Consider the following 24,545-nt stretch of genomic DNA (forward strand, 5'->3'; position numbering starts at 1 on the left):
GTGGTGTGCAAATCACATGCTCAGAGCTGGCTTGCTCATGGGTCATCGATTGATCATCGCTTCGGGCTAAAGTCTGTAAGGAGCCAGTATACCGCCAATACACCGACTGTATCCGATCCGCATATCTGTATGTACTGCGTGAAGGAGCGTAGGTCCAAACGCACTCGGAACTCTTAAAGATCTCGGTTCCTGCGTTGAATCATCTGCACAGATGCCCTGCCCTTTGAACCGATCGACTCCTGAGGTTTCAAACGGACTAGCACCATCTAGCCTGGTGCTAGTACCTAACAGTGAAAAGAAGTCGAGAGAAGATCGGTCGCCTAAAAGAATTCTGTCGATGTACAAACGCATCGGACAAACGCGGTGTACAAAAGAACTACATCCGAAACAACTCAGGTTAATAATGAACTACTGGAAACTGAGAGTTTCCGTCCCTAACGATAACGGGTCTCTTCTTCTTCTCTTTCTTATTTGGCGCGACAACTGCTGGGCGGCCTTAGAAATGTATATCTAGCCATGGCACATACTTTCAATGAAATAGGTTTTTTTCATTTCAATGTAATAACCATTTGATTTCTTTGGAAAGTATCAGATTTTCGTATTTTAAACCTGGTATACAAAACAGCAATCAATTTAACACTCTGAGCAGAATGTGCATATTTCTATCAAGAAATCGGAAGAGTTATTTATTTATTATTATTCGAACGGGCAGAGCCGAGCCGTAAACACCGTCTTAAAATTCTGCACTCAAGTTGCATTGTCAGGGTTCTAACTGACGTTTTTCGCTTAAAATCCGATTAGAAGGTGCAGGGAGATGGATGATCTACGGACGAGCCATGAAATCGAATGTTTACAAGATCTTAATATAACGTCAACCTAAATGTATTTCAGTTTTTATTGTAATTAATCATTTTATCACAAGCACTGCGGTCATCTTTATCGGAATTTTCTGCTCAAACCAAAACGCCGAGAGCATGAAACACACAGCCACTGCTTTAAAATATTAGCACTTCGCACGGTAAATGAAAACAAAAGAACAAACAAAGATGTATGAAATCGAAGTCATATATATAATGTTATATTGTCAGTTAAATTGCAAAATTCGATCTCTTCACTGATTATAGTTTAAAATGTTATAATAGTAATAATTTGTTCTATCGAATTCCGATTCGCCAACGTACCCCATACATACGCTACTATTATATTTTGCATAAATCTGGATTTTAAATATTTTCAAAAATAAGTCGAGGCTTGAAGGTATACGGATATTTGGAAGTAAACTATCAATGCAAACAACTTAGAAACTCGACTTATTGCATCCTAGACTCGCCCCGTCTCTTGCTCTCTCTCATTTCATAATACTCAATATATAGTTTTCTTTGTATTTTTTTTAATTTAACTTGTCGGAAGAAAAGGCACCTGATCAAGACACGGTATACACTCCATCTGCAGCGGTTCCATCATGTACGCTGCTGTTGCTATGCGTACGATAGGTAGCACCAATCTAATAAGTTTAATACGATGGACAAAAGCTACAAGTACAATCCTGGCGGGCATTACGCTTTTACAAACAGTAATACGATAATAGTACCAATAATCGGCAAGAAGTTAACGCAAGAAGTGAATACTGGGCTAACGAAATGTACGCGGCCAATGTTGCCGCGAATGCTACTACCCTTCCTTCATATATTTTTCAATCACTGCAGGATCTTACATTTTCTTTCCATTCAACCGACTGTACGGCTTGCCACCGTGCTGCTCCCATTCGCGGTTAAACTCGTGTTCGAGTATCTCGGCGCCACGCTTTCGTGTAAGGGCAGTCTCCTCCAGGCTTAGTTCGCACATTTGCATGTCGTCTTTGCCAGCGATCAACAGGATCGGTGGTTTGTCTGCGTGCAGCTCCATTTGGCGTGCGACGTACTGGCCGTCGAAGTGGGCGAACCACAAACCACGCTTGTTGTCATCCCCCACTCTGTCGAAGGTCTCGGTGCCGCCCCCACCAGTAGACGGACGTACAAACGGAATGCGGAAGTAGCGATGGACGCTACCGGTCGGCACGACTTCCTGCCGCGGCGACAGCAACGGTGGCGAGCGTGTCGCTGACGATTGGAGAAAGACAAATAAAGGTAAAAATACAAATCACCAAACCAACCAGTCTCTAGCAAAATGTCCTAGATCTGTTTACCAGCTTCCATGATGCTGCGTGGTGCTCGTTCGTTCTCGTTCATTATAGTGCGTTTACGGTTCTTAGCCTTCCAGGCATGATACACCTTCAACCGACGATGGAACTCATGGCGACACGCTTCCAGCAACTCGATGTCGCAGCTCGTGTTGATCGCATCTCTTAGCTCCGAATACTTCCATTTCGAAAGATCGTGCTTTTGCTTTTCAACAAGCTGCTGCTGAGCACGGATTGCTTCCGATCTGCCGGTGTAATAAGAAACAAAGTAGCATACGTAACGGCGACGTAAGTAAAACGTGAGAAACAAAGAACAGCTAAGTACAGATCGGAAAACGGTCACCGCAAACGCAACAGCAATAGTTTGCGCTTTTCATCATTAGCGGTAATTCCACACCTCTCGAAAAACTAAAACACAAGCGGAATTAGTTGTTGTTGGCGTGTATCACGGGGATGTAAGATGTGCCGGGGTTGGGAATGGAAATTGATAAATTGGTAAAAGACAAGATACAGTATCTTTGCGCACACAAACACATACACACACACGGTGAGCTGTGAAGTTTACCCTGTATTTACACATTTTTACAGCACGATTCCAGAGAATTTAGTCAATTTGGTAAGAGTGTCTTATGTTTGGCCGCTATGGAGGATGCTTTTGCATTTTGCAAAATGTGTTGCAATTATGATGCTTCGTTTTACTTTTTCTCGACAATAAATCCATGTTATTCCATATTTTATCAAAAATGCACCAAAGAGATACAAAAACACCGGAACGGATTCTGGTGTTTTGCTATAGTTACTGCGTTCGAAATTGCGTGTGGTAGAAATTTGGACGGTGGGAAACCGTCAATATCTCGTAAAACCAAAAGAAATGACAACAGATATAGAGAAGCGATCGGAAGTGGGTTTGGGTTTGTGGACGGGATAAAATGTTGAAAATTTACAAATGTACCTTATCAATCGATTTGCGTTGCCCAGGGGCGCGACTTCTGGAGTACCGCTAGAGTATTGGCGATTGAAGAACACGATGGAAACAAACAAAGAATGTTGTTTTTATAAATTGTGAGTGTGATCGTGTGGCAACAACGGTTTGCGACCGGCAACACATGCTAAAATATTGTATTCTATGCATTGAAAATGAGTCAGAGAATATGACTAACTAAACTGAAATTATGGAATGCTTTATAGTGAGTGTATGCTTAAGTGGAAAAAAAGAAACCAAAGTAGTGCTAGGCTCGTTGTGGCAGAAAATAGATTCTGAACACAACCCAGAAAACCGTCACCCAATTTTACCAACACCCAATAAAATGGTTGATATTATATTATATTATTAAGTGTATATAAAGTCCCAATCTTGACAGCTAGTGCGAAGCGCTTTATACAGGTGATGTATTTCTTCAAAACAAAAACAAACGGAACAAAACGAATGAGAAGAAAAATGTGTGAAATGAAAAAATGAGTAGAAAAAATGTGTTTTGGCAATAGACTATATACTTCGCAGATAATAATGTTTTCAGGAATTGTAGTGTTCAAAACGTGAATCATGATTAAGGAAAACTAGAAAAAATCGTGGGTGTTCAGAAAAAATGATTGAAAAATGCAACAATTGAGTTTAATGTGTTCAATATGCAATGTGTCGTGAATCTAGTGCATGGTGCAAATAGAGAATAGTAGGCTTCATACTTGCGCAGCGCGGGAGGACTCTCTTCAACCTGTCCATTTGATTCTTGCGCCAGACGTACGGCAAGCTCATGATCACGCCGTTCCTGCTCCAGCTGTTGTCTGTAATGTATATCTTCCTGTGCCTCTTTTTCCAGTTGGTCCTGAAAACGAATAAGTAAAAGGTGAACAATGATAACAGATACGAAAAATTGTATTCTTGTTATATTCTTCTACCCATGAAAGCATTACTACTCAGATTTATGAGAAATTATGACTAACCTGAAGAGCAAGCGCTGCTTTACGATCCTCATTTTCCTGGCGCAAACGCCTCAGCTCTTCTTCCTTGCGGCGAGTCTCGATTTCCGCTTTTCTGCAAAAATGAATTCAAACACTTATAGCTGTGGGAGCGAGAAGCGATTTTTGAATAACCACCTTTTTCTAGTTTCCTCCTCCTCTTGCTGGCGCCTCTCTTCTTCCTCCTTTCGGCGCTGTTCAGCTTCCAAGGCTAGTTTGATATTATTTAGCCGTTCTTGCTCTTCGGCGTTTCTTTGCTCCTGTAGCTTCACGTTGATTAGCTTCATGTCTTCGTCGAAACGTTTCATAATGTTACTGTACTGCAGGTCGATGCTGGTAGCACTGATCACCGGGTTCGCCTTAATTAGTGCTATGGCTTCAGAAATCAAACCTTGAACGACTCGAATACGTTCCTGCATCCTATACCGATCAGATGACCGTAGCTGCCCTGCGATTGCGTGCATCTTGCCAAGATTGGCATTGATTGCTTTCACTTTAGTAATGCCCCGAAGCCTTACTTGGTGTTGTTTACGTGCCAGGTACCCTCGAATCGTTTTCTGCAGCAACACGATACATTTCCCGCGGTAGATCATTCGATTTTTGACTAAATGAAGGGAATAATGGAGTCCATGAAGGATAAAACAAGAAACCGTTATTGTATGCTAAAATAAACTGAGACACTGGAGCAGTGGAAACGACACTCGTACTTTTGATCGCGCAAAGCGTCGCACGAATACTTTTTGTCCAGCGCGAACGCACCATCCAGCGTTTCACCTTCGCAACAATTGATTTCAGGTTCTCCGGATCCGAACGCATAATGCGGTCAAACTCGACGAATTTGCCCGGTCGGAAAAATACTTTTGTGATGCCAAATTTAAAATCCGTTGAGTTCAGCCGCAACGAGTACAACATCGCCTCGCAGAAAGTGCGCGGTTGTAAGCGTGCCAGCTCGACCGGCAGATAGCTGCTGTACATGTTGTACAGCTCGGTGAAAGGTACGCGCGATGGATAGCCATATTCCATTAACTCCAATACCGAGTTTGTACCCGAATACTTCAGCTGGGCGAGCGCCAAACCTCCCTCGAATGCATGGTCCGTCATGCGATTGTTTGGCTTGATGCATCGTATGAAGTTCGTTCCGTTACTACGCAGTTTCTCAAGTAGCTCACTCAGTTGCGATTTGAACTTAGAGCCAACAGAGATGAAGGAAAGTTTACCAACGTTTGCCGTAGTTGGTTTTCCGCCCCGCGACCCTCCACTAAACAACGCGTTTAGGAGGGCATTTTCTGACTCTTGCACAAGGCTTTCCAGAGATGCGTGTAGTGCGTCGTTGTTTTTCTCGATGAATTGGTTCTGAAATGTGACGCCACACAGCAACACCATTAGTGACAGGACTTCACAACATTTACATCAATAAAATACCACATCGTGTGTGCTCATAAAACACCTACCGTATTATAACAGACGGCACCTGCAAAATGGCGGATCAAAAATCCTTCGTCATCGCGCAGGGAACGGTGGGTCTTTAGGCGAGAGGCACGCGGCAGCGAAAGTCGATAATGGCCGCTCCAGGCGGCATGAACCTCGGTAGTAAAATGAGAAAACGAGGGTCGTGGTAGCTTCGACTCCTCATCGAGCAAGTTGAAAATACCGTTCGATTTCGATTCTATCAAATCTGTCAAAAATAGAGACAAGTTAATGTGTTACTTCATAGGTACGATAACGCTATTTTTGATTTTAAATTAAACCAACAATTTGCTTTTCAACTTATTTACGATAGATTCTTTTGATAGAACTACGCACACAAATCACCACAAACGCTTACCAATAATATCCTGATTATCAGTGTACTTGATTTCGCGAACATTGAGGCCTTCCCGGGAATAAAGGACCTGTTCAGCAGCGAGAATATTGTCGTTGAAAAATTTTTGCAACTTTTCGTTGCAATAGTTGATGCAGAACTGCTCGAACGAGTTGACCGTGAAGTACTCTATGGCAGACAATATTAGAAAAACAATTAGAAAAGCGGTATACCAAATGTTATACGTTTATATCCTTACCGAAGCCTGCAATGTCGAGAACACCGATGTAGTAGCTGGATGCTTGGAAGGGGATGTTCTGGTTGATCAGGGTGACTATATGATCGAACAGCTTGGAATAGAGTGCTTTCGCGAGTGCATCCCGTGCACTGTTCGCTTCGTGCACTTTTAGTAATACCATGATAACGGTACCCTTTACGCCGCCGCCTTTGCTGGTCATCACCCGCGACATGAGCGCCTGACGTAGCTCGGACGCATCTAATCCGATCAGCCGAGCCGTCACTTTTAGTGATGCTTCCGACTCCTGCATGATCCGGCAGCCACCCTTCATGTCCTCCGGGTTCTCCTCGAAGCGTATGTTTCCGAGGTGCAGCACGGCCGCCACCAGAGAGTAAATTTGGATGCGCTCAGCTTCACTCAGCCCGAGCCTCCCAAGTGCTTCTTCTAACTGGCGGAAGTCTTCGTAATCGTCCAGTACCGGATCGCGCAGTGGTCCTTTTTTTAGGTGGATCCGCGATTTACAAGACTCTGACACCGCCGCCTCCGTTTGCGCACGCGTGAAATACTGCGTACAGCCCGCCAGGTAACGGTAGTCGTCTGGTCGCGTTAGGGCTAACTTCTCACGCAATGCGGCTGGCGCCCCGGCACACAGTAAGTAAAACACGTGATAGTTCCGCTCGTCCGGGCTCTGCGTGCAGATGCGACTTTTCTCCAGCAGATAGTGCGAAATATGACCACCGACCACTTGGCAGTGTCGGTCATAGTGGACCTCGATAAATTTTCCGAAGCGAGAGCTGTTGTTGTTGCGCGTTGTTTTCGCGTTACCGAACGCCTCGAGGATTGGGTTAGCGTCGAGGATTTTTTGCTCGATTGGGCCGGCCGCACTACCCGAATCGCACAGAAATTTGAGCAGGTACTTGGTGCTCTCCGTTTTACCAGCTCCCGACTCCCCGGACACTATGATCGACTGCGACATTTTCAGGGTTCGCATGTCGCGAATTGCTTTGTCAGCTGGTTTTGCGACGAAGAGAGAATACAGCAACAACATGAGAGTGCGCTGGTTACGCATTAGATGGACAATAAAACCCTTACCGATAGCATACACATGAGGTGTCAATTCTCCGATTGATCGCCCACTGTAACGTTTGAGGGTCTCGTGAGAGTACAGACCAGAGATCTCTTTGTACGGGTTGACTGCAATCAGAATATGCGCCACATATGTCTGGAGATTAAACAAAAACCGAATGAATAAAAATGAAGCTGATATCAAACCATAACTGCACCTCACATAAATTTTATCTTTGTAGTACCGGTTCCGAATGTTATCCAACAGTGTGGCCTCGTTGAGAAAAAGTAGCTCACCTGTCAAGGTTTAGAAGGGAAAAAAACGAGTTTAACAAGAAATGACTGGAAAGAAAACGAAGTGGTGCAGAGGAAACGATCTTACAATTGTCGTCGTGGTCGGAGGGAAGTTCACAAGAAGGAAATATGTCTTCCGGTATGCAGCTTCGCTTGGGCAACTTGCTGTTGAGAGGTTGGATCTCATATTCGGTACTTCCGATCTCGGTGATGCGACCCTGCACGTAGCCATCTTGTATGTCGCGTGCCCAGACCAGCTGAGAATCCATTTTACGGCCGCATGCAGATGAGCCGAACAGATTTATCGCGATTGGTGCTGTACGAAGATTCCTAAACGTAAACGTACCACAGGGTTACTTTCCTCCAATTCGAAGTATCAGTAATAAGCAAATGTTCATAAACTCAAATCACCAGCAAGTAGCGCCAAGCATGTACCGAAAGATGTTTTGATTCACGTACGTGTAAATGTTATGATGTTTCGTTTTGTTGTATCGAAGATGGAAAATATGATCATAAGGGATCATTTCACAACATCAGTGCTAATTTTTACATTCAATAACATGTTAAAGTGCGTAAGCTAAATTTTGTTTTGCATTATTACACCAAATAAAGAACTCCTCTGAATTTGCTGAGATGGACAAAATTGTACGCAGTGCGCTTTCTTGCTTGTGCGCTGTGTTGAGCGGAAACCAGTACATTTTTCTTCTCGTGCCGATCGACGCTATTCTAGTCAAATAGAGATAGGAAGATGGGGAGCCGACATCATAGAAACACCTCAAGCGTTTTCTCTACATTCATGCCGCTAGCAACTGTGCAATGGATGCATAATAAAAATGAAAATTGTGGAAAGCAAATCAAGAGTTGGAGGCAAACAGTCATCGATCGCTACCTCTCTTCGCCGCACTCCGTTACGTCCTCCCCTTTCTCTTTCTTTCTCTCCCCTCTCTCGTTCTCTCTTTCTCTCTATTAGTCAAACCAGAGCGTAAAAGATTGAAAAAGAGATAAATGTTTCAGAGGAGAAAGTATCAAATAAAACAACTCGAAATGGCTTGAAACATTTCTCCACTAATTTATTTGACCTTACAACTCCTATGCAGTTGATTACTAGGAGCACCGTACCATGGCTAGAGAAAGTCAAACGGAAAAAAATTATGGAATTGCCGAAACCATTAAATAACAATAAACGGCGTAACCTGTAAGGCTATCACCAACACAACTGCACGGTTCGTTGCAAAAACGGCCATTGTTTTGTGCATGTTGTGTTGTACGTGCATTGTTTTTACCATGTTGCACAACTTTTCAAAAAGATTGAGTTTCTTAAGAGCACCTAACGCCTTGTGCCAACATCAAGCCGTTACGACAACCGATGGCAGCTGATCAAAGCAATCTTCGACTAAAAAAACTTTCTGTAATAAGCGTACGCTGCTCTTATATGAATGATTTCACCGCGTACCCACATCCCCACCCACCTCCGTTGGCTCCCTGTCACTGCGTGAGCTTTTCACAGTGAATCACCGGCGCGGATAATACTGGTGTTATCAATAACGGAAACCAAACTATGGTGTGGTTTTATTGGACCATAACTCGCTCGTAATGGCACATGAAATAAGCTACCACTCACAACCACTTCATCGACTTCAAGGCGGCAAACGATAGCCAGAGCCAGAGTAAAATTGCATGAAACCGTAAGCCTAAGAATACCGTCCAAACTTTCCTCCAGACTTGTTTCAATGATCATGGCCAACGTGACAAGTCAAATGGAGCAGTAGGAAACATACACGCGTGAACTTCGACCTACTCCAGGTGGTCCTGGGGCATGGATTTTTCCGAGAGTTCGTACACGGGAAGGGATTCTTGCGATCCCCTGACTGCACCCGGTGCCCTGGGATCGAGAAAAATGTGGAACACGTTATTTTCGAATGGAAGTGAGAAAAGGTCGGATGGCGGATGCCCGAGCTAACCCAACGCGGTGCTGCACCTGACGCGCTCGCCTGTAACCGTCAGGCGCTTACCGAGGGCAAGGTTATGACTTATTCATTGTTCCGATGTAACATAATCATTAACCTCAGATTTAATGGAATTGATAACGACCGTTGTTATGTTATTTAATAATTATTAAAATAGATTCCAATCTGCTCAAGAAGACCATCGGAACCAAAATATTGGCATTGGCATTACCATCAATGCTTTTTTTTACGAACCTAGCCCAAACCAGCCCGCTCTTGGTATATCCTGTAAAGTGTAAAGTAATCTTAAATCGAGCTAACTAGACCGAAGCGTCCAAAGTCTTGACAGCGTCTAGCAACTTGCTTCCCAGCTCTGTTAGCTGTTTCACAAACACGGCTACACATGCGTTCTCTGGTGGGGTGATCAAATAAGCGTGTCCTACAATTAAATTTGAGGCTCATTATTACATTATTACCACTGATACTCTCACTCTTCCTTTACATCTCTCTCTCTCTCTGTGGGGCTCTGTTTCCCCAGTGTAACTGCACTGTAACACGACTCGATCAGATCCAGGCAAAACACAGAGTCCTTGCACTATGCGCCGCACGCTCACCAGCAGCGCATTCACAAATTGTAGCGCAGGGGCAAATGTTTTAAAATGTATCCCATTACCGATGCGTTTGAAGTAACTACTTCTATGACGTGGCTTGCTCTTCATCGGCTTCCCTCGTGAGAATGAGAACACAAACGACATTTAACTATGCGCCCACAGTCATCACCACGCCGCATGATGCAATTTGAATATTATGTTTTCTGCACTGTTTCTCTTGTTCAGGCTAAGACGATATATTAGCGCCATCTCAGCTGGATTACCTCTGCAGAGCATACCTCCAAAGCCATTATTTAATCAATTAGTTCCTTGAATGTGTGTGGTGTGTATTATTTCTTTATAGTGTCCGCGGGATGTGGTTCCAAGAAACACATTCGTACGACAGACAGATCGTATGTTTCGATCGCTGAAGTCTCTTCGATCAACAAAATGAAAAATTAAATTGGGGACCAATGTTGGTTACTGCTCCCATGTTGACCCCATTAAATTTGTTATGCTGAAAAAGAACCTCTCTCCTGTGTAACCCAAATTTCCTCTACAACGGTAAACCATTAGGTGGGGCGCGTGTGTGTCGCTGCTTCGTAGCTAGACGTAGTTGCAAAACCAGATCGGCAACGTAGTGCCACCGCTAAGTGTAGGTCCACATAGCACATAGGCAACGCACAGTATAAGTAAAGAAGTTCCCCAAGATTTCACATTTTTGAAGAGATAGTTCTCCGCTGAGCTAGTGGACCATCAGTTGTGGGGTACCGCGCAACGGATTTCTTTGGTATAGCCCAAATTGGCTGGTTGGGAAATTGAGGCCAAATTAAAACAATATATAAAATACGCAGGAAAATCGGCACAAAGCAGACAGACTGGAATTGTATGGCTGTTGGCGGCAACATCCCACACAGCTTTCCGAGGTTTGGGTTTTCTGTGAGATGTACCCACAGCCTCGTGGCTGCAACTTCTACCGGAGGTTTGCGCGTGGACCGGAATGCGTGCGGAACAATAGCTACCGGAACTTTAGCTAGACTTTGTGCTAGTATGAGTGTGTTGACCACCTCAGTTGCTCTGTGGGCCTCCGGTTTGTTTACAAAAATTTAGTGTCAATCCATCATCGTCCGGTCATCGACCGCGGATCATTTGAACACGCAAAATGTTGCTATTTTCCTCGGCCTTCTGCCAAGACAATTGCCGGAATAATTTGCAGAACAAAGCGATGGACGAGTTTGAAAAATTTACCACCAACAACAATCACACCGGCGACGTCAAATATGCTAATAGTTCTAATTGCTGGGGTGTGTGGTGCCAGTTCGCATGCGTTTTCGTATGATGGAACGATATGTAGATTATGAGCTGGACAGTTTTCTATGTTTCTCAGTATCGAACTGCATAACATTAGCTGTATTAGCCAGATGATCGTCGACAATGATCACCTGACGGTCGTGTTTGCAGCAAAGCACTGGGCAACCCTAAGGGGTGGCGCGTATTACAGCATCAATCATATGGTTGATACGATTGCGGTGCCTATTCTGCACAAGTGAACCGACACACGACATCAAAATGATCGTGATGAAAGATGCCTTTAAACACGGGTGGTATGCTGTGAAGCTAGGGCACGAGTAACCCGCACACTGCCATCCGGCACTTGCTCCACTTTGTGACCATGCACACCGGCAGCAGCACCCTCCGGAACACATACGCTCCGTGAAGAATCGGTAATGCTATTACGACAGTGTGGAAAGCATTGCGAATGTGGAATGCATTCAGTACATGCTATATTCCACGATCCCAACACGATGTGATGAAAATTAGGCAAGTGCTCTGCATGAGGGATAGACGAGTTTCGTCTAACGGTAAACACCATACATTTTTTTTTTCGTCTAAGACGTTCTGGGACAAGCTCTGTCACGTTACATCGTTAATAATGTACAAAAGGTTTGGATAAATTTCCTCAATCCTTTCCTTGCTTTAAAACAATTCACAAAAAGTTTTTTTACGCTGAAACGCTCCCCCCACCACCCACCCCCATCATCCACAGATATGCAAGGACATTGCTGCCGACTTTTTTGCCGGTATCCATGTGCTTCTGCTGTTGCCTGCCATTCCGCCTTTGTAGTGTACCGTGACTTCAACGTTACAGAAAGCAACAGAGACTGACATTGCCTCTGGTGCAGACAAAGATCGCTCGGCTGTTGTAGCCGAACAAGAAGAAGAATACCTGGCCTCGTGGCTATAAGATCGGATCCATGGCAAATCATCGTTTGAGATCTGACATTTCCGTCCTGTGTCCGTGTTCCGTTCTGCTGACAGGTCAGCAAAAAAAGTAGGGCATCAAGTGGATGCTATCATATCAACGGTGCGCGGAAGGGCGATAAAGAGCAGCATTTCGTGACTTCTTATCATCAAGTGGACGGTGGGTTTTTTTACCTCTAAGGTAAGACAGCGGAACCAACACCTCTACAAGACTAAGCGATAGCCGAGCATAGAGTTAGCTATCTTTTTCCAACGCCGCACCTTACCTTACTCACATAAAGGCCTCACACTGACTCACAGAGTCCGTGTTCACTGCCATTTGAAAACTACTTGACCGATACATTGACCACTTGGCAAACATTTTCAACATACTAAATAACTCCCCCCAACGTTTCGTTAAAGGTTTTTTTCAACATTAAGAGGATTTCCCAGCCACAAGGGGCGGAGTTTTTCAAGGAAAATTACCGTGTACATTTATTAGATAGCCAATGGAAATGTTTATTAATGAAAAAATAAATAATTAGAAAACGTTGAAACGTTAGAGAACCTATAGGCAGTTTTACGTACTCTTGGATATGGTATTTCCGCTTGAAAAAATTACAGAATATTGTTAATAATGTACAAAAGGTTGGGATAAAATAGCTCAACTCATGCTTTAAAAAAAGTTCACAAAACTAATTTGGTTTGCACTGAATCCCGAAATTCCCCTTAATGCCGTTACTTGTTATCAAAGTTATCGCTATAGTAAAGTATAAGATAACTGTAATAACAGATTCTGACGATTTATTTTTGGCGTGGGCCAAGTTCTTTAAAATACCATTAACCATTTTCAAGAACTGCAAGGGAATCTTAAAACATGCTTCCGTTATCAATCGCATTACTGTACCATGGCAACTTCATATATAAAATATGAAACGGAGGCCCCTGCCGCAAAGTGCAGCCCTGGTGGGCATTGGCTAATTGGCTAAGGATCGTAGGTAACTTTGTTGGTACTACTGTAATGTCATCGATTTTAATGCACCGTTGATGGATGAGTCGGTAACCTAGGTTCGATTCCCGAAGCCGGCGTGAGGCTAAAAACCCCGTCCGTAACAAGACAACGTTACAGTAAGCAACAGAGATTAACATTGTCTCTGTTGCAGGCCAAAAACAGCTTAGCGGTTGTAATTGCCGGACAATACAGCGGCTATGCTTGTTAGGAAACGAACCTAAAAGCCACGGCTATGTATCATCGCCCGGACTTCGTGTAGGCAACGTACAGCCGTGCTAGTAGGCAACTGACTTTAATGTACATCATATCCACCTGAATGTTGAAATAATTGAGTTAACACAAATATATTATGGTCTTGTTTCGCGGAAGCAATCGCTACAAAAGAAACAGGAAAGTACATGATGTGTGTTACGTGGCTCATTTTCTCTCCGGGAAAGCGGATTCAATTACCTGCGACTATTTTCCCGGTCAGGTGCTCCTGCGGTAAGGTGTTCTAGCCGACCATTCACTAATTTAATGGTGCCTACCCCACCGTGTCTCATCAAGTTCAGTCAGACCGCCGGTTTCGAAAATCCACGTAGCAAAGTTCCCGTATCTGTTTGCAACCGGGCGGAAAAAAGTTTTGCGTTTGTGTATGTTACGCCCAATACAGCGCAAGTTTGGGGTAGTAGCAGCTGCCGCCAACGTTGCCATACACAAGCGTAGGGCTTATGAATAGGGCTCCCCGCCATGCATCGGCACAGAAACCGTTTCCGGGTAAATGGGTTTGGGGAAATTGTGTTATAGTTGTGTGTTGTAGTGGTGGTGCTGCTGCTGTTGCTGCTGGTAATTGATTGTTATAAGAGCGATTCTCGCTAAGCGGCACACACACGCTCCCATGCATTAACCTGACCGCATGCACATAAAGCCACCCACCCACTTCCGCACAAACGAAAGCACACACTCGAATGGAAGGGATGGCTTCTTACTCGCCCACCGCATACCCAACGATAGATCCTTGCGAACGATTAATATTATCTTCGGTTCGTTCTTCCCATTCGCTGTTTTATTGCTTCAAACTTGTAACATATCAAAACACCGAAAGCGATACTAAACACGACGGCGGTCCGGTATTGGATAAATTTAAACCGTTTTTAAATTACGTACGACACCGCACGAGCCGCTGCCCGATGGCTTTTCTTTGATGTAATATTTCAATTCGATATGATTCGTTTGCTAATTTAACAACTATACCAGAGGGGATTTGTTACCAGCAGCTGGAAGTGCGAAGCGCTTCGATCACCGATTCTCACTATCTCACTCCACACCGTTTGACGGTTCAGGGCCTACTGAAAAAGATGCGCCTGGAAGGAGAATATGGCACACGTAGCTTTATGGAAATTGCACTGCATCATCATCAACACACCTACGCCGGCACCGTTACGACGCGTCTGTCAGTTAGTTACTATAGAGATCCTGGAGTATGAACGCTGAACGTTGTGCCATTGCCTCTTGTGCCCTACTTTTCGCCAGAGCGGTTGAATAGCTGGTTGAAAGAAACATTACACCACATGATGGCATGGCAGAAGATGGTTTAAACTTATGAATTAATCTGTATATGTATGTCAAATGTGATTTTGAAAACTCTTTTAAGGTCCTCCCGTATCGGGAACAAAAGAAAATGCTGGAGTGGGGTTGTTGTTGAATTGTTTACAACCTTAGTTCCTTTATAACGATGAGCGTGGCTCAAACTTTTTATAGGACAATGTTCGTTACACCGTGCCTTGCGTTACACCACAGTCGGCTATGCAAAAAGACTTTATAGTGAATTGGCAACATTTGATGCTTTCTTTGGCGCTAAAGAAAAACTCCTCGTTGTGCTATGCTTTTGTGTAGTAAAACCAAAGCAATATTCTTTTTGAAGGTTTATTTTAATGGTTTAAAGAAATTCGCCTAGGGAGGTGTAAATAGTCTACTGACAGCTGCAGTATCGAATCCGGGGTCATAAACGACAGTGTGGCTTTGGCGAGTATTGTTTATGTTTCAAGTTCAGCCGGAATGTTGAAATTAGAAAGCCATGATCGGTATTTCTATGTTTTGCTGTCGATTACCAGGACCCATTCCAAACACAATTGTCGGAACCGATTCTCAGAAAAAAAACGTTAAAGTTCTGTTTCACCCAGGCATATGGACACAGCATAGCGCAGTCACTGAAAACCTAATGAATAATGTGTCTTTCCGTTGCAGTGGTCTGTTTGACGAAAACAAACGGTTTGTATGGTCGTTGAGGTTGAGGAATCAACAAATGGATGGTTGGGAGCACACCGATGACTCTACTGCATAAGTTTAGTCACTGTCGTAATCGTTGCCCTTTCGGCAAGTTGCGTTCAATGGTCGGCGGCTTTCCTCATCGGACCCGTACATGACCTCCTCATCCGAATCGTTGGTCATCGAGAACGTAGGATTATCCTTGGCGATTGTGGGCTCTGCGAAGGCAAACGGAGCTGTATTAAGACTGCCTCAGACTCAGTGCCGTTTACAGTTGGACGCAGGGACGTACCGTGAATGGCCGGTCCACTCGGTGCGTAGGCGTAAGCCATAGCGTAGATGTAAAAATTCAGTAATCCGTAGAAACACATAAATTGAGCGGAACTCTTATACGTCGTGGAAAGTTGCGCCGTAAAATTGTCCTCCAACGGGTCGAAACCAAAATGCTGCAGCGTTACGATCAGTGTGATCGACACAACAATCACCATCAACAGCGTGAGAAACTTCAGGCGCATATCTGTATCGCAAAAACGGCACGACAAGTTAAAACCGAGACACCAACAGTGGGCTAAAATGTTTACTTCTTACCAAAGTATGGCATCGAGCGCAGCTCTGAATAGGCTTTCAGCATTAAGAGCCCCAGGTACAACAAATACATGGCACCTGCGATGGAGACGAATATTTTTAAGCCCTGCAAAATGGGAAGGAACGAATTGTCTGAAAACCATCGATGATTTGAGCCGCATCACGCGCACATACATTGTAGTTTTCCGAATCATCAAAGTGGCTGTAAGTGGGATCGTTCAGCTCGTCGCACTTTTCCCAGATGCTAAGTACCACTCCACCGAGCCAGATTGGTAGCACTACAATCAGTTTCGGAAGATAGAAGATTAAAAACTTGCGCTCATTTTGCCGCATCCCATGATAGACGCATAGCCAGAACGTCAGGATGGCACACAGGAAGGTGGCCTGCATCAGCGCGTTGGTCATCCCAGGAAACCAACTGTTAGCGATAAAGATGAGCGGAAAGATGGGGTCTGTATAGTGGAGAAAAACGAGCAAAAGAATGTTTTGAATTATAAATCATTTTAGCTTGCTTGGTTAGCGAAACCAGAACGCACTGTTAAAGAGCAGCAGCAGTGGCAGGAGTATTGAGAGCCATTTTTGCTCAATCGACCAGTCGCCTAGCGGAAAGCGACGTAGCGCGTGCGCGAACCAACAGGTGACAATGAACGTGAAAAGGACGAATATGAACCGGAACCATATCTCGATCTGCGTGAAGGCCGGATTATACGACTTAAGGTAGAACTCTACGGTGTGAATGGTGTAGCGCTGGTGGAAGGCTTCCAACCCGTAGAACCGCACCGTGAGGATGTAGTGGGCGTAGTCGAGAAACCCAATATGCAACACAGTGAACTCGGCGCAGTCCTGATCGCTGCAGGTGAGATGACGCGTACGGTTCTGTAACTGAACAGCCGCGCCATTTGGGCCCGCTCCACGCACCGGCATCGGTCTATGGTCCGTCGAAAGGCCCGCAATCTGCACGTTTACATGGAACCGTTTGTCGAACATCTCGTCGTCCGTATTGTCAGTCGTCAGCTTTGCAATAATCCACAATTGTTGCGAGTAGGTCGTCATTAGCGGAGTGTGTATCACGAACGGGCCACGTGCAAGATGGCTTAAATCAGTATTGCTCCTGCTGGGTCCACCATCATCGCTCGCGTTTGACAGCAGCGTATTCCCATTCACCTGTGTCATCACCGTGATCGGTGGACCTGCGAGCCCGATGAAGATGGCAAGTCCGAAGCACGCGAAAAATGCCAAAAAGACGGTTGCAAATTCGCGTTTGTTCATGGAATAGAGACGCATGTGGACAGACCGTTCGCACCGGTCATGATGATAGGCCGGCGCGATGTATTTGTTGAACTCGCTAAACAAATCGCTAAACTGGGCCAGGCTTTGGCGGAAGCGCACACAAATACCGCTCGGTGTAGCGTACGAGTAGCTGATCTTCGACGGGTCTTCCGTAACATTCGGTGCAGTGGTTGCCATAGCAAAGGTGTTCCGGAAGGTGTTCCAGAAGACACCCCGTACAGTAATGAAGTTATTTTGCGCAGTTACACGGTGGTCGTATGTTGAGGCGCTTCTATTTGATCGACTTTTGTTTTGCTAGGGGTGCGGTACAGTTCACAGGTGAAAGGTGTTTCGGTCACACGCGCCTCCACTTTATTTACATCTTATTTGGTCCCTGTTGACCAAAGCTCCTCGTTCCGAAACCAAGCACGCACTTCAGCACGCCGCCTATTGCCAACGTAATTGCCAATGGTCATAACAACACCAGCACAATAGTTGCAGTAGAACTATTTAATCTTCAATACACTTCCAGCTGGTACGGTCTGTTTGTGTTTAGCGAGAGCTGCCAAGCGAATACAATGGTAGACCGAAAGAAAATAAAAAAATCGCCTGGTTCGGAATGCGCATGCGAGTTGCAATGGAACATTATGCATCGTGCTGGGCAAAAACGCCAAAACAATCTGTGTTTGAATACACAGCCGGTGTTCATCGTTCGTACACCAAACTCGTGCTTCCGAACCATCAGCGTAACACCATCTTTTTAAGAGATGGGGTAGCGGGGTACGGGACAGTTCATCGCAGGCGTGACGTGCACCACGCCAAGCATCGTGGCTCAGGACAATCAGGGTGAGTTGTCTCCTGCCTCACATTCTAGAGTCACGTGGCCGTTCTTTGCAGCAAAGAAGGACGAGACGAACGTCAGGTACAAGGACTAAACGAACAAGGCCACTGCAAAACGTCAGATCTAGTCGCTAAGGACGTTGCGATATTCCACTGTTCCGCGATGGGGCCGAGTGCTGTCGGCTTCGTAGGAAGCACCACAACAACCAACAACAAGGAATCCACCTTTCAGAGCAAGAGCCTAGTCTTTCAGTTACTTACTCATCACTTACTTACTAACTAAAAAGAGCGAACTAATTTAACGGACAACGACAGTTCTAGGCCACCAGGAAATGGAATATGTTCCGCATCGTAACGGGTTGCATCCGGGGTAGCTATGTCCCACAGGAAACAGCCGTAAAGCCCACACAGTGACAAAAGGCGCCTGCTGGGTATCTACGCGATTTTTACGCTCTATCCGATAAGAAGTAAAGGAAGCTTTTTCAGTGATATTGGCAGCAGCGGTAGCAGGAATGACAGAGATTAGCGCAACGGGATATCAAGGCCGGCAGCGCCCGCGTCACCGATTGACTGGATCGTCGCTGGACCGCGTCTATCGCCCGCTCAGCATCGATCACCGCACGTGTTGTTGACGGTAGTAGCGTCGTCATGCCGTCGTCCGTGAATCCGATGACCACCTCACACCCTCCGGAAGCCCGATGGACAGGACGTCGTCGTACATCACATTCCCGATGGGCCCGACCTCTGAGGGAGGCGCCAGGGCGCCGCAACGAACGGCAAACGATGTGGCGAGCCGGCTGATAGGACAGATGATAGCCGCAGTTTATAGCGTTTAGGAGTAATGAACAAATAACCAAGTGCAATTCGGTGATTATACTACTACATTACTACGGTATTGGTACCAATATAGGGCGATGAATAATCGTGCTCCCGGCCAAACGTCAGAAACCAGCTGCGGGTGGGCCATCGAAATGTTTCGCGCGCATTGGGAACAAATGAAAAAGGTTTTCTTCGATGACCGATTAGTTAGGCAACTTGAACGCATCCCGCACGTGAGCCGGTGTCTCCCAGCCGTGGTCTAGCTGCCGTGTGCAACGAAACGTTACCGTAGCACTACTGTTAGTCGCCTACGACTGTAACTTCCGAATTCATGAGTGCAAATAAATCTCTCTCCTTCGTGAGACTTCGTATCGATTACACGTGTTTTCTTCCTTCTCAATTGTGTGTGAAACTCTTCAACTGGGTTAAGCTTCAACACGATGACATCCAGTGCTTCGGACTTCCGGAGGGCGGGCGGATCTTCGGATTTGCGGACGCCATGCTGCTACAACCGTCAACAGGGTGCGGCGATCGGTGCTAAGCGGACGATAGACGCGGTCCACCAAAAGCAGTAATATCCGCGACGACCAAGAGGCGGTGGGGGTAACAGAAAAGGGTTTCCCGCAATAGGAACAACTTAAAAAACAATAATTTTAAAAGTTCATTCAGGTACCGTATACTATGAACACCAAACACCGTAACACAATTTGCATATGAACAGGCTACAGACAATATTGGAATGCATGAGAATTAGACAGTGCAATTAATGGAAAGACAGCGTTTAGAGTTTAACTTATATTGGTAAGTTTGTTTTCATCTTTATTGTCTGACTTGGTACGCTTCAGCATAGTTTTTGCTAACTTCTGGTAATGAATAGCATAGAAAAGTTTTCTGGTCGTTTGTGTGTGTGTGGTTTTCTTCTTTTTCATTGTTTTGTATGTGTGTTTCTCGTTCGTTCACCAGATGTGTTGTTCTGTAGTGATTTTCTTGTAACGCAGGATTGTAACAAGTCAAATTATTTAATAACACATAAAGAGACTTTTGACTGCGTATTTTTAAATATTTCTGTTGTATATGTGTATATTGTATACGAGAGATAGAGTCCTACTCTCCTCTCTCTCTCTATCTTTCTCTCGCTCTCGCTCTCTCTCTCTCTCTCTTCCTGTCTCTTTTCACTCTCTTTCTATATTGGTTTCTGTTGTCTTTCCTGTGTTGTGTGTTTTTCCTTCTGTTGTGTTATATGTTGGTTTCCGTTTTGTTTCCTGTTTCTTCTACCTAAGTTTCGTCATTGGTTGCTGACGTAAATTTTTTGGAATGATCAGTTTTATGTTGTTTTCCTATTCTCAATATGTGTTTCGGGATTTTGTTGAATGTTTCGCTTCGCACGTTTAATCCTTTAACTTTCTTACATTACTAGCGTTGAAAGAAAATGGCCCGTTGAAATAGTCGATTGAACAAAGCTAAATTTAGTTTCGTTGCATGCTCTTCCGTGCGTATTGTGTGTGGTGGGTCTACCATCTTTAGCTTCACGAATGTTTGTTTTTATAGAAATGTGTAACAATAGGTATACTGCACTTTGACACTCGCTGGCCCCTGCGTTCACTGTTCGTGCCATCTCTTGCTCTCGTTAAGTGCTCGCTTAATTTAAATGTTTAAATATACTATGTTTAACAGTTTTGAATAGTGCGCAGGGAGGCATCTACCGGATGATGTAGTGTCGCCTGTTGTCCCTTGCTTTCGCCTACCGTGGCGTAAACCTTATTTAGCAACTTTCAAAGCATTCGTCCGTTCGTATGGGTTCCCGCAACCGTTTCTTGTTTCACATGAATTTCAATAGCTAAATTATTCCGGTTTGATAAATCACTAATTCATAAGCTTTGACAATTAATGTAAATTCAATAAAAGACACTATATTTTATATATAAATATATATAAATATACATAAATTTATATATATATGTATATAAATATATATAAATTTATATATATAAATATATATGTATCGTTTTCACGTTGTTGACGTTGTGAACCCTTTCTTACTGCAAAGCTTCTGTTCTTCCCTTGGAATCGTCGCGGTAGTTCGTCCCTACCGGCTCCCATCGCTCCTTCCTTTTCCTTTAACACTTGTTGGCGAGCGCTGATGGGCCATCTTTCGTGCGCATCGTTTTGCTGTTGGCAATTGTTATATACTAAAAACTGGAGTTTCATCTTCACTTTCCCTAACCGAACAGAGCCATTTGTAATTCAAAGAAAACAGCAAACCGTAGCTTGCCCTTTGGATCATGTTTGTTGTTTTGTTTTGCTTAATGGTAGTGGTGGTGTTGCGTGTATATAAATCTCATATTCAGCTGTTTTGTAACACAAACGTGTAATTGCTGTAATTACTTGGTATAACGCTACTCGTCCTCTACGCTTTTCTTCACACTCCTCACGCTCGCTTTCTTGGCGGGTTTCATTCCCAGTTCCCAGCGACTTAGCCGTGTTCTTCGTATGTGGATCGGGTGTCTCGCTACATACGTTTCGCTAGTTCGTTGTTTACACACTCTTTTTTTTGGCATAGCTATACTCCGCATTGTTCGGGTTCTTAAGTGATATTCAATAGGTATTAATTTTCTCGAATGTTAGTTAAATTTTATTTTATTTTTTTTTCAAATTTTAATCATGTGTGTATGACTATGTGTGAGGTTGTGTACGTGTTGTTGTCTGTTGGTGCGTGCCTAGTTCTGTGTGTATGTGTGGGCGTATGTTTGCTTGTACATCTGATTAGAATGGTTCACTTGCTAATGGTATTTACAAGTAGTAACTAACTAGTATAGGTTTTGCTTTAATTCCTTCCTTCGACCGGTAAGTTGAAACTCCGCATTCCGTACCCCGAAAAAATTAACAAGATTTAAGCATTCCAAGGGGTTTTAAAAACACCTCACGGCCCTAGAGAGAGAGAGAAACATCTATGCTCCTGCCGATGATGATCCTGGGTAGAGATGATCGAACATACGCGTCACGCTCCCCCGGTGAAAATAGTGAATGGTTTTTGTTTTTTAAATTGTTTCTGCGATCACCACACATCACTACACAAGCTCGGCGGCTCGACTCTTTCGTGCCGCTGGAATTGTCGCTTCGTCCTTAACGCGCTGCTACTATATTCGTCCCACTCAAACACACCCGCGCAAAACACGCATGCACACGGGCTCATCCTGGGCTGTCGTGTTTTGTCTACTACTTTGTTGGCTCCCGTTTATCCCATTCACTCCGGACGTACACCCCGCACGGGAGTGTTACGCGTCGCCTCGACCAGTCTCTATTAAGTGGTAGTATTGGTAGTTGTAATATTATTATCATTATTATCATTATTTGTATTAATATTTTTAGTATTCTTATATTTTTATTATTTAGTATTAGCATCAAAGTGTTTAAGTCCGCCGTGAAACCTTTCTATATAAGTGTGCGATCAGCCGCCATTAGCCGACAGGCCGGGTGTTGTCTGTCAGCTGTGTAACGGGCGACCGTCGCTGGGGCCTTTGTTTCTATGAGCCACACACCGCATACTGTGTACACCACGAATAGTGCACGAATGTGTATGTGTGTGTGTCTGTGTGTGTACTACTAACTAAGAAAACAAAATACAGTCTGCGGCTCCCATGTAGCGCTCGCAGGACTGCTCGGATGATCGGTGCCTCCTTTGCGTTTTTTTTTGTAACTGTTGCTTATCTCTACCTCTCTTTTTCTGCTACTACAGTAGTAATGCTCCCCCCCCCCCCCCCCCCTTCCCACCCTACCTTACTTGCCCTGCTGCTGCTGCTGCTGCCGTGCGAGTCTCCTGCTGCTACTATCTTCGAACTTCGAAACAGACCGAATTTGGCCCAGGCAGGATTCTATTCTCTAGACTACACGGAACGGGAAGTGTCAGCAAACCAGGTCCCCCACATACCCCTAGACCTCAGTCCAGTTTTCAGTCCGCAGTCCAGCTTCAATTTACAACCAGTTCCATTTGTCGCATCCTGATCGTCCAAGTATAGTGTAGCGCAGTGACGACACAGTTCTTCTTATAGTACAAAATGCCAAACAAGTGGTGATAGACCACCACATGTTTTCTTCTTCTTCTTCTTTTTATCGAACCGCCTTCGCTATCGGTTTGTTTTGCTCCCTTTTGTTTTCATCTGAAATGTGCAAAAATATCGATGCATCCAACGGGGGAACGAAGCCTGGCGCACAAAAATGGTATGTGTGTGTGTGTGTGTCTTTGTCGTCCATCTCGATTTCGATTGTTGTTTACTATTGTTTGATTTGTTTTGTTCCGTTTAGATAGCCACTGTCCTGCCACACGATACACTTCTCAATACATCCTTGGTACAAACTCTGTGAAATTCAGATCCCTTTTTGTCACCGTGTCTGTGTGTGTGTGTGTGTGAATGTATTCCTTTTTGTGTTGTGTTAACTTACGGTGTTAATTATAATTGTCGCTGTCGGGTCCGTTCTGCCATGCTGCACCCACTTCCTGCGGTTGTGTTTTGCTCTCGCGACGTTTCGCGTTCTTCTCTTACCGCTGAGAAGGCGATGGCGATGCCCGGCAGCCCGGCTTGGCGAAGCCTGCACAAACGGTGTTCCTTGGAAGGACCCTTCGAATTGAAGGGCATAGGACAAACCCTCACCCACCCTACCTACCCTCTCCGTAAATAACAATATTGCAAACTTAAACCAATAACAATGTTGTCGCCTTTATACTATTGCTATATATAAAGATGCGTAGTACCATTCTAGTTATAAGAAAACTGAACCTGCTTGCTTGACGACGACGACGACCTAGTAAATGCATATCGAATGGCATGGCACATAACCTAGAACATTAAAAAAGTTGTCCTCACCGTCTTCTCCTGCCCCTGCAAGAGTCCATCCCCTAATCTGGCTTCTGGGGATTTGTGACCAACCACGTTCCCCGTTAAGTACGACAGGCGCGCCGGTCCGGGTCTGGCCTAGTGTGTGGAGTGTGGATCGGCGCACGCTGTGAAGTTTCGGGCAGAGGTGTGCCCGTAAAGCCGGTGGCACTGCTGGCGTTCGAATGTGTATCTTCACTGCGGCCTCAATGCGCTCCAACGCGTACCTAAAAACTATATAGTGAGGCCTCTCGTCGTTTACCGCAGCGTTTGAAAATAACTATAAAAATAAACGAACAGCTGTCAGCGGCGGCGAATCGGCGAACGTGTGTATCTCGTGTGTGTGTGTGTGTGTGTGTGTGTGTGTGTGTGTGTGTGTATATATACTAAGCCAATACTAATCGATTATTTGCCCGCTGGCCGTCAATTGCTGTTCGAACGTTTGCCAAATAAAGCAAACCTGGCGCACCCACTCTCTCTCTCTCTCTGTGATCTGTCACCTCGCTCACCTCGTTTCCTCGAAGGCAAAGGGACGGCGGCGTCGACGGCCCCAGTCCAGTGCTGTGGGTGCTCTGCTCTGTAACGTACCGTG

At 44.8% G+C, this 24,545-nt stretch overlaps 2 protein-coding genes across 4 annotated transcripts; both read right to left on the reverse strand.

Moving 5' to 3' along the window:
• Window positions 1–767: 767 nt before the first annotated feature.
• Window positions 768–14,638, reverse strand: LOC128268988 (myosin heavy chain 95F). 2 transcript variants are annotated; one of them, XM_053006315.1, is made up of 14 exons: window positions 14,573–14,638; window positions 7,622–7,863; window positions 7,463–7,536; window positions 7,267–7,396; window positions 6,196–7,185; window positions 5,961–6,125; window positions 5,587–5,810; window positions 4,843–5,488; window positions 4,274–4,739; window positions 4,121–4,211; window positions 3,863–4,002; window positions 3,132–3,179; window positions 2,186–2,424; window positions 768–2,099 (listed from the first exon to the last, which is right to left on the reverse strand). In XM_053006315.1, exons 2-14 carry the CDS (start codon window positions 7,800–7,802, stop codon window positions 1,711–1,713), a joined length of 3,783 nt encoding a protein of 1,260 aa, XP_052862275.1. In that variant the 5' UTR covers window positions 7,803–7,863; window positions 14,573–14,638; the 3' UTR covers window positions 768–1,710. The 2 variants fall into 2 exon arrangements, with proteins under 2 accessions (XP_052862275.1, XP_052862282.1); XM_053006322.1 differs by lacking the exon at window positions 3,132–3,179.
• Window positions 14,639–15,222: 584 nt separating this feature from the next.
• Window positions 15,223–17,943, reverse strand: LOC128278464 (transmembrane protein 181). 2 transcript variants are annotated; one of them, XM_053017205.1, is made up of 6 exons: window positions 17,299–17,943; window positions 16,691–17,265; window positions 16,329–16,606; window positions 16,158–16,260; window positions 15,862–16,086; window positions 15,223–15,805 (listed from the first exon to the last, which is right to left on the reverse strand). In XM_053017205.1, the coding sequence occupies exons 1-6, from the start codon at window positions 17,619–17,621 to the stop codon at window positions 15,648–15,650; spliced, it is 1,662 nt and encodes a 553-aa protein (XP_052873165.1). In that variant the 5' UTR covers window positions 17,622–17,943; the 3' UTR covers window positions 15,223–15,647. The 2 variants fall into 2 exon arrangements, with proteins under 2 accessions (XP_052873165.1, XP_052873157.1); XM_053017197.1 differs by having other exon boundaries at window positions 15,223–15,787; window positions 16,691–17,943.
• Window positions 17,944–24,545: the final 6,602 nt, after the last annotated feature.

Source organism: Anopheles cruzii, chromosome X, assembly GCF_943734635.1.
Source record: "Anopheles cruzii chromosome X, idAnoCruzAS_RS32_06, whole genome shotgun sequence".
In the NCBI taxonomy this organism is placed as follows: Eukaryota; Metazoa; Arthropoda; class Insecta; order Diptera; family Culicidae; genus Anopheles; species Anopheles cruzii.